The sequence below is a fragment of the Macrobrachium nipponense genome, chromosome 46 (genome assembly GCF_015104395.2).
Source record: "Macrobrachium nipponense isolate FS-2020 chromosome 46, ASM1510439v2, whole genome shotgun sequence".
Lineage (NCBI taxonomy): Eukaryota > Metazoa > Arthropoda > Malacostraca > Decapoda > Palaemonidae > Macrobrachium > Macrobrachium nipponense.
Genome location: NC_061106.1, coordinates 17767722 through 17778779, shown reverse-complemented (window position 1 = coordinate 17778779; position 11058 = coordinate 17767722). Strand labels below are relative to the sequence as shown.

Genomic DNA, 11058 nt, shown 5'->3' with positions numbered 1-11058 from the left:
TACAGAAAGGAATTAAGTCAAGATGGGTAATCATTAGTAAATGCCTGGTAAACAGGTGTGTCCCGTTTGCAACTTCCAGCACTGGTTTTTTTTTGCCATGCATCTAGGTTAGGTTAGATTAGTATACCTTTACAGTAATTTGGGTGTCAGAAACATAATGAGATTATCTCCAAGAAAATTCTATAATTAGTCTTCAAGATATGGCATCCCATTTTTTTCAAAGAAAGGTCGCGGTACTCGGTTGCATCTCATGAAAATGCATCCTGATCTCAGATAGTTTTACACACTTTTATATATTACATTGGTACTCCTCTTGTCCATCATTACTCTTCTTTAATGGTTATCATTAAAGATGACCTGCCATGTCTTCCTTTTTCTTAACCCATATTGAACTACATAAGATAACCTCATCCACAATGCTTGTTTTTAATTACACTTGTTTTCTTTCAACTTTTAGTTTTTACTGAAATTTATTACAGATAGCAATACATATAAAGATAATAAAAAAAATAATGAAAAGGCTTTACTTCAGGTTTACTCAAATAAAGTAATATATATGGACATACAAAAATTTATTCTTTCAATACATTTTAAGATTCCTTTACAATTGCACTATGTTGCAAATCTGCAATTATTAATCAAAAGGGCTCAGCAAATTATAAAAAATTCTCATGGCTCAGCAGATTATAAAAAAAATCTCACTATGGTAAACATGAAAACTTTCACATTGTATATCAAGAATAAATTAAATCTCTTCATTACAACAACAACCCAAATAATATGCACTTCATTATTCTGAGTAAAAAAGATAAATGGCAATACTGTTTGATTCTTAAAAGAACCTAACATTAACAATAAAATTAAATAAGTCACCTTTATACAAAAGAGGAATTTAAAACATAAAACTGATAATACATATGCTGCAGCTCGCTCAAATACCTATTTGTAAAATACATCATTAATAACAATAGGCACTGATTATGTGAAGAATAACTACCAATAATCTGAAATAACAATGGAAAAAGGAAATAATGTGCAAGAAGGAAAATGTATAAGTTCACATTAACTGTTACTTTATTAAGTGATGGTATAGTGCATTATAGTATCATCTTCATCCTCAAAATACCCTGACTCATCACACTAATCCCTGCCACTTTTTCTAAAACTACTATCAACAGACATTGCCAAAACAATTATGAGTTGTCAAGTGACTGTTGGAGTGACTTATGGAAAAAATTAGTACTAACTGGAATGCTTAAACTTATTTTACTTTGGGACAGATCTCTACTTTTAGGACATATACTTTACTTTGACACTTAATTCCTTGTCTTAAGAGCAAGATTCATGTACTACTTCGTAATGCCTGTATACCTACATCAACTACAGAAACATAAAAATAAATATACCCTCTCATACATACACAATTATAATGATTAAGCAGCTAGGAGTCGAGTATTTATAGGTGAACAAGTTTTTGAAAACGGAGCCAAAGGAGAATTATTCGCCCAGTATCTTCGAACAGCTTCTCTAACCTGAGCAGGAGTTATAGGATCCATACCAATGTGGTGATCTTCATTTGAGCCCATTTCTTGCATGGATCCACTCTGAAAGCAAAGCAGCAGAGTGTAATTTTTGTTCTTCATTTTCTTGTTTTCTAGTTGGGATTCCTGGACTAGTTAATTTATGAAAAAAAAATTGAAAATATATGGACTGTTAATAAGTGTCTCACTAACAAAATACTATTGACTGAGCTGATTAAAACTGTAAAATCAAAATTGGAATAAAATGAATGAGACTGAAATTATTTAAATGATTACAGTAGTTGTGAGCTGAATCAGAAAATATTTCAGAAATTCATTCAATACACTAACATTCCAAATCCATTCCAATAGCACCATTCATCTTTGCATATACCCCACTGGGGGTAGTGCTGTCAGTGCACCGCATGTACTGTAGGCACCTCGTGCACTGTAGGTATAACCCCCTTGTGGGGCATATGCAAAGAATCCCTTTGGACCCTATCTGCAATCCCTTTCATTTCTTTTATTGTACCTCCATTCATATTCTCTTCTTTCCATCTTACTTTCCACCCTCACCTATCAATTGTAACACCTCACCTGGATGGTTGGCAATGATGTGCAGGTGGGAAAAAGCGATGTTAACACTGCTTACAGTCACAAACACACTGAGACAAGGGTAGGCTGGATAAGCATTTGAAAGGGAAGGGAGGGAGATGGGGTTTGCATGGGAGCTTTTGCGATTGCTATTAGCTTGAATGCATCAATGTCGCTTCAATGGCATTTTGTTTATCACTTTTGAGAGTATTACAGGAGGTCTGGGAGAGCTAAGCAGGGAGGGATGGGCAGTTTTTCAGCAAACTGAAAAACTTGTATACATACAACATGCATGTACACGTGTGTATCATACAAGTATGCATGCATCATGTTGAGGTAAACTATAGTATACGCAATTGCTGTGCATTTATACAGTATGGTTTACAAAAACATACAAATCCTAACTCCTCCAAAACAAATCATAAACCAATTTAGGCAATCGCACATAATTGGCTGAAACCTTGAAAAGGTAATGCAATACGATGCAATACGTTCACTGATAAAAGCAATTATATAAATCACATTTTATCATAGTACAGGCAGTCCCCGGGGTTACGACGGGTTCGGCTTACAATGTTCCGAGGTTAAGGCGCTTTTCAATTATATTCATCAGAAATTATTTCCAGGGTTACGACGCATGTTCCAGGGTTACGAAGCTTACAACACTGATCTGGCACAAGAAATATGACACCAAAAATGGAAAATAATCAATATTTGAAGTTTTTTTGGATGAAAAATGTAATAAGAATGCGGTTTACATAATTTTTAATGCACCCAAAGCATTAAAAGTAAGGTTTTATTAGGATTTTTTATGATGTTCCGGCTTACGACGATTTTCGGGTTACAACGAGTCTCAAGAACGGAACCCCCGTCGTAACCCAGGGACTGCCTGTATATCAACTTGTAATAAAATACTGTATTCATGAGAGAGAGAGAGAGAGAGAGAGAGAGAGAGAGAGAGAGAGAGAGAGAGAGAGAGTGGGGGGTGGTGGGGGGGGAGGATTGAACAGACAGGTATTAATATGATTGCTAGATATTGCATTTGGTTCTTGTTCACTTTTCATTAACTTGTAACTGTTAAATTAGACTGCATTCGTGGGCAATAGGTACTGCATGCCCATACTATTCACAAATGCAAAAGGAACAATCTCTGCTAGACCAAGCACCTGGGGAATGATCATTGAGCTGTTTACAGCACATGAAAAGGAAGCTATGTCTTCATGACACCTAAGGACCATGTCAAATAAGTCTGGTGAACCTGGAATCATTCATGTGATTTGTATACAGGCATATATGTGATTAATGGGAATGTGATACAAAAAACCCATAATACTACCAAGAAGAAAGTTTTATTGTTTTTTATAAAGAAATATGAAACACCTCAGAATCTGAGCCATGAAAAATCACGGCAATGCAAGAGAATATGGCTACTGCACCTCTATGAAGGAAAAATGTCCAAACTTTCAATAAAAAGAAAACAACTGCTTGGAGTAATCTATCAACAAGGAAAACATTTCAGGTTATTGTTATCTAAATAAAAAAATATTACCAACTAATGGTTGGACAAAGTAATCTGAACATATGGATTTCATGAAATTAATTACTGTTATGATGGATATGAACATATGAATTTCATGACATCAACTCCTGTTATGAAGGACACGAACATATGGATTTCATGATATCAATTCCTATTATGCAGGATACAAACTTCATTTGCACATTCCCAAATCGTAGAGCATCATTCATCAGTAGAGACAAGATTACTGACAATTGAAAGCTGTTAATGACATATGGGAAGTGCAAACAAATTTTTCTAACCTTCAAAATTTGCTCCTTAACCCTTAATGGATAGATCCCCTCATATGCGTAGCAATAACAGGTTTTGGGTGGTGGACGGACCCACTCATATATGCATCAATATTGGGTGACATCAATTGAAGGAATTGGGCAGGGAAAGTTTTTCCATTACTTCTATAGCCTATAAATTCACTAATGCCAACTTTAAGAATGGCTAAAATCAAGAGAGTTGGTTATGATCTTGACTTGAAGGGAGCATGCATGTAATGCCTCTCTCTCTCTCACATGACGTCTTTTTATATATTGCTTCACAAATATACCCAGGGGTTGCTGTTGGGGTTTAGTTCTTATCTTTTATGATAGTATGTCAGTTATAATTGTAATTTTGCAAAGAAAAGTGCAAAGAAATATTAGAAAAGACATGAATAACCCAAAAAAAGTTACTGCACCTTTAATCTCAGTAAATTTACATAAATATTTTACAACAAATATACATACTCAGAATTTGTTACAGATTTTAATTCTTATCTGTTATGATATTGTGTGGGCTATAATTATAGTTTTACAAAATAAATTTTTTTATTAGAAATAAAACATGTATAACTTGGAAAAATTATGATTGCTTGTAAAAAGAGGCCATACAAGGGGTTGTAAATAGTATTTTTCAACTTCTTGTAGAAGGTACGGATAATTAAAAAAAAAAATCTCTCACACTTTGTGCATTTGCATATCTTCCTCTTTCCATTGATTTGTTTTTTTCTTAAATTTACCCTGCCTGGGGTGCTGCATATTAATTTTTTACTCCAGTCCTTAAGGGTTACCAAGTTTAGTATTCATGATCCACAGAACATTATTTTTTAGGATACAGAAATAAATATGATACCCATAAATTACTACTAGCTATACCTATAGTGATCTTGAAAGCAATTATAGAAAACAATTACAGTATAACCTGAATACCAATTTCTGGGACCAATTGTAAAAAAGTTTTAATAGTACAATAAAAACTCAACATGGTCATACCTGATGAATAAAGACACATGGATAATCAGGGTTCAATGCAGTAGGTGTCCTAAAACGTGACAAATCAGAAGTGTGGCCAGTGGCATCTCGTCTCACCAGCAAAGCAAGATCAACTATCTGGGCTACTGTTTCATAAGCCAAACGGTTCAGCATTTCTAAAACGAGCTGAAAAAGTAAAAAATCATTTCAGTCAAGGAATATCCATCTCGCAAAAAATTGTTTATACTATTTTCAAGTTTCACACTTATTAACCTTCTTGTATTATTTTTATCAAATAATCTAACCAAGATTCAATCCTTCTATTGTCTATATGCCAGAATATGAATTTATTTCAAACAAGCCTCACTTTACCACATCATATGATGGAGTACTGAATTCCTACTTACAATGAGTAACTTCAAGAGTGAAAAAGGCCACAAGATTAAGATTAATATGAATAAAATTTTACATTTTCACTACGGCTGCACAATTATAAGTAAATTACAACTGACCTAGCATAAAGATAATTTAACAATATTTACCGTACGTTCATATTTCATAACTTGTAAGAACACTTAGAATATTTACAGGATAACACAGTATATAAGAATGAGAAATACTTACTCTTGTTTGTAAATTTAGTAAGTAAAGTTGTTTACACTTATACTTGCCTGAGTCAACTTAACATCCCCACTTTCGTCACGAAGCAGCCATTCCCTGAACTTGTTTACTCTTAAACGAGGACAAAATGAAGCTTTCCTTGCTTCACAGTATTCTTTATATTTTTGACAAGTCATACCCTGCAATAAAACAAAATTAATCAAGATGGTTTTGAATTTTTATATTTAAATACTCTTTATCTTGTCTCATAAAAGAAAAGTAACTCAAGTTCAATGTGACCACAGACGGTGAGAGACATCAACACACGAAAAGCATACAAACAGTATGTGCCTCAAGAAATAAATTACAACTAACAATAGTATGCGGATTTAATAAATAGAAATATAGCTTATTTTGCATGGGCACACTAAAGATTCATCAGTAGGATCTAACAACACTCATTATTCCCATTAAAACAATGAGAATGAGGGGCTGGGAAAGTGGTACTCTAAGCATGACAGGTTTTATGAGAAGGTATGTTTTATGCTAAATAAGTTTAGTTTTGTTTCATAATAAATCCATTAACCACACTGAGCCTAAATTGCAATGCATGAGGGGATCAAGAAGTTGAAAACTCTGAACTTCTTTACAATAGCTGACAGATTTAAAATTAGGTACCAATGCTCAAAGAGTTCTAATTGTAAACTGTACTTGGCATAGTGGAATACCTAGAGAATAATGTAAAAGGTTTGCATTGACAAAAATCATAAACTAACCATCTGATGGAGATGTAAAAAATCAGATAAAGAATGAAATATAGTGAGAAAGGTGATTAAAAGAAAAAAAACCTGCACCTTCTGCTGTGAAACCTGATCTGTCACAAATAATGACTTCAATTAGTACAAACTGATTCCTTTGTGTATAAAATCATCAAAGATAAAACACTGAATAGCATCTCAATGTAACTGTGCTGAGAACTACCAAGAGTTCTTTATCTCTCTGAAAGGCTAAGGAAGTGGAGTGAACCCAAATTTTAAATACAGCTACTCTTACCTTGACCATGTCCTCCAATACTGCATATGGCTGCAACATGGCCTGCCTCAACCAGAGGGATGCCATGTTCTCAACAACTTGTTTTAATTTCTGGTATGTAGATAAGCACAACCCAGTCATTACCCATGATGTAAAGCACTCTTCATAATAGCAGTGGACTGCTCTTACTGAACATAAACCTTCAGTCACTGAACAAAGATGGGAAGGCCAATGGTACCCTGGTATGTCCTGATTACTGGCTGTCATAATTTTTGCAACATATCCTGGAGCATGTGAAACACCCAGTGAAGAACTTTTGGCATGAGCGACCCTATCACATAATGCAAGCACTTTGATCCCATGTGTGGACAAAGCAAATGCTAGGAAGAATGGAGCAAAGATTGTTGGGGAAACGTATGTGGTATCTCAGCACGACCATGAACCATAATGGAGAAGTTCCCAGTTCAATGGCTGAATTCTTCTCCAACTAAAAGTTGATGGAAAAGAATCCTGAAGCTTCTGAAAATGGTCACTTCCACATGTTGCAGTGCTAAAACCTGTTGAAGGGCAACCCCATAAAACTTAATTGCAAAAATAAGTACCGTAACCTCTCCTGACTATGCAGATGCAGAAAGACCTGCAATCATAAGAATAAAGGAACTGAAGGGACTGATATCCTTCTATTACACTAATGGCTGACTTTCCTAACCAGGACTGGCACATAATAGTCGAGGTTCTGCCCTTGACGAATATACTGAGGAAAAGCACTCATAAAAAAAGATCTCAAGAGATATTTCATGGGGTCTTCAATACATTGTTGGCCATATTTCTGGTTCTACTTGATGTCCCTTTAGTCATCAAATCCAAAGGAAATATGTTAGAAAGGTTGTGCTCCTGTTTGATCAATGACTGGCACATACCTCTAAGACTACCCAAATGAGAGTCAAGTGTTATCAGGGTAAGACAGCCAATCAGCTACATAAGCTGTGAATCATTCAGGTAGCCAAGGCTTTGGTGACTAGAAGAACAAGCAAGTACTCTGAAATGTGTTTTTGTTTTTTAAAACTGTTCTTATACCATTATAAGAATCAAGAGCAATATACACTTTGAAACATAAAAGATACAAAATAAGTACATAAATGAACATACTACCATCAAGTACTAATGTTCAAAGATCACAGAAGATCACAGCTAGCAACAAATACAAAAACTAGCAACAAAAGATACATATCTGCAAAATAGCGGTTTGCCCTTTGCGTGGCAACTTAAGCTTAAAACTGTTTCAGCCAGTAAATTTTGCTCAGTGTGACAAAAAACTTTTAAAACTTTATTTCATAACAGGTGTATAATGCAAAATATCATTTACCTGAGTCATACCATCAAGACGTGATTCTCTTTCAGCTCTGACTGGGTCGTAAATGGAAGACGTATACAATGGTTCATACTGTCCAGTCTGATCAATGCTCTGTAAAAAACTTATACATAACTTTTTCCTAGAAACTTCAGTGCCGGCTTCAACTCCCATCTCTTGTAATTCTGTTCCACTGCCAGATGTAGAGGCCCTAGCTCTCTGATACAGATCACGAACTCCTAAAATTACATATGTAAGCATTCAATTAACTACTAAAGACTACATGATGAAAAGTTTTATACTAACATAGTTCATACAATATGAAAAACAACTGCAGTACTCCATACCTTAGAAACCACTGCACTTCCACACATAGCAAAAGATGAGCATATTCCACAAATGAGAGATGTACAACAAAATATTGGGGAGTAACTGGGATGAACAACTTTCTGTTATAAGTAGGTATGTATACTATACTTGAAGTACATAAATTCAACAGAACTCTTATTACAAAAGATAAGTTTACTTCAAATGTTATTCAGTGCTCTGTTCATCTCAATCTTTCTACTGTACTATGCCAAGAAGTTCAAAACCACTGCATTTATAATTCATCCTTGGAGAATGGTCCTTTATATTTCTCATCTATTTCTAAAAAATGGAGGATTTTAAAAATAATTCCCGATAAAATTTATAAAATTAATATCATAAGAGAAAGGGATTCTAGAAATATGACAGCAGTCTTGTTAAATTACTACTACATAATATTAATTTTCACTTACCTATTCTATCGAAGCAGTAATCATTCAGTATTAATGATGTAACAAAATATGTAATTCAAAATATTGACTGATTAATTCACCTAAAAATGGAACTGACAATTTCTCGTATTGTAGAGACTACAAAATTGTTTAAACATTTCCCTTACCCATGTAATGCACCAGTCGCTGGAGCTTTAATGGATCTTTACGCATTATAAAGAGGATATCTTCAGGACCAACCAGCCTGGAGCCCCTTTGCTCAGCTATCTCTGTGGCCTGCAAAAATCCTATGTTGTATTATTTGTTCACCATCAATTAACTATAATTATAGTTAGCTTTAAAATTTGGAGCACTGATAACATGCACTTTGAAACTTACAATTAATGAAGATGTGATTTAAACTTTCAAAAGATAAAAAAAAAAAGTTACTGCAATTCTTAATTAATAAAACACAATTTAAATAAATTTTTCCATAAACTCAAACTTTTTCTTCCATGTTTATTGCCTCAAAGGTTTTCTGAATTATGTGCTAATATTTCAAATGATCACAAATTCCTTTACTAAGGAAAATCCCTAAAACATTTAGTCTATAATTTAATTACATGCTTCGGCAAACTGAAGCAATTATTGCAAAACCTCACATGGAAAAGCAAGGAGGAGGATATCCCAGAGTGGAAAAAAAGTATTCACTGGATATAGAAATTATTGTAAATTATTTGTGTTTTGTACAATGTACTAATCTTTTTATGTTCTTGTATGGGGAACAAATGTTCTATTTCAATCCTGCTAAACTGAAAATAACACTGAAAAAATACATAAACAAAAAGTGGCTCAATTCCATCCTATACTGGTAGGTAGGGTTGGGTAAGGGGAATGACATCCTCATCTCTTTTCTTTTTTCTTCCTTTTTTATATGTAATGCAAATTAAATTTCACCCAAATAATGCCTGTTCCTGATTTCCATGAACATGCAGTGAATAATTTTTCATCTTTTATTTTTCTGTATGCTTGGGTTCCGTTCAACCTGTACTGGTTAGCCCTCCAATTAAACATAAAAATGTACAGAAAATACTAAATAAGTCAGACAAATTACTACTCTCTCATTTGCTTAATGAACTTTATGCATGCAGGGCAATATTCTCATCACTTCCACAACTTCACTCTAATTTTATTGTCTTTTTTGCCATGTAATGGGAATCTCCTATCGTGTAATGGCTAATTTGTCTTATAGCAGCCATATACTAGCAAACTTCTTCCAGTAGTACTTCACAAAAATTACAATAAGCAAAATCAATTTTAACTGTACTTTATTGCTTTCTTCCATGGTTTGTGCATTTGGAATATTTTACTTCTGTTCCCGTTTGAATACAAAATAAGGGCGCTTTATTACTGTTCTGTGGAAGTAAGAGGGGTTTGGCATAAACTATGGATAAGTCTGACTTCCCAACAATTTTGACAGGTTAAAAGTACATGAAGTCTGAATTACTGGGTAATTACCAGTTTAAAAAAACCTTCCACTGAGATTTATATACTTTTTAATCATAAGCCTATTAATTCTTTTTGTCATTTTAAAATTTTTTGACAATTTTGCAAACCTTTGCAAAATTAATTAATCACAGCCTACTGATGCCGAGCTAAATTTGTGACGGTCAAATCTACATGTGTGCTTTGTGCATTCATTATGCTAAAATATGTTTTTACTAAAATACTCCTATCTAGAAAACCATTAATCCTGAAAATACCTTATCTGTGTGAATAGATCCAATCACACAAACTTGCAAAATGAAATGAAGTGGGGGTATAATAATAAAGATGCATATATAGTCATAATTACCTATGGGTCTCAATTACCTGATGAAGAAAAAGTGTCATTTGTTGGTGAACAACAGATTCAATAACAGCTGCAGTTTCTGGTAAAGGCTTGCGGCAATCACCAAATCCATGCATCATTAGCTGTATATCTGTAACAAAAATTTGTCAATGTACTTCAAATAAATTACTGAGGTCAGTACACAATTAAGCATAGTCCATGTACAAAATCATATCATGGATACTCTTATTTTGGCTTTTGCTTCATTATACATTAACTGCTGGCTTATCTATCAATCACATTTCCAGTCAATATATACATAACGTGCTTTAATATTTGCATGACTCATAAAAAAAAAATTACGTACATAATTAGTATAAAAACAAACTTGAATAATAATTAAAAATGCAGTGACTAACCTAACTACTGATACACAGTATTTGAATACGGCTGGTTGTTAAATAAAACCTTCATTATGGCACCAAATTTAGATAGTGCATGTTTGGTGCATGGGATCATTTTGTGGCCCTAACAAGGCAGACATTTAGATACCCTCTACTGGTTTAGGCATACATGAACAAGATATAAGGG

General features: G+C 33.9%; 1 protein-coding gene across 1 annotated transcript in view; it reads right to left on the bottom strand.

Annotated features, from left to right (window-relative positions):
* Positions 1–555: 555 nt before the first annotated feature.
* The window catches only part of LOC135214782 (transcription initiation protein SPT3 homolog), a 29065-nt gene continuing 18562 nt past the window's right edge, over positions 556–11058 (bottom strand). Inside the window, exons 2-7 of the mRNA XM_064249136.1 lie at positions 10509–10618; positions 8825–8933; positions 7915–8138; positions 5588–5716; positions 4938–5102; positions 556–1604 (exon numbers count right to left, since the gene is read on the bottom strand). Of these exons, the coding sequence (XP_064105206.1) occupies positions 1434–1604; positions 4938–5102; positions 5588–5716; positions 7915–8138; positions 8825–8933; positions 10509–10618 (908 nt within the window). The 3' untranslated portion in view covers positions 556–1433. The remainder of the gene's footprint in view (positions 1605–4937; positions 5103–5587; positions 5717–7914; positions 8139–8824; positions 8934–10508; positions 10619–11058) is intronic.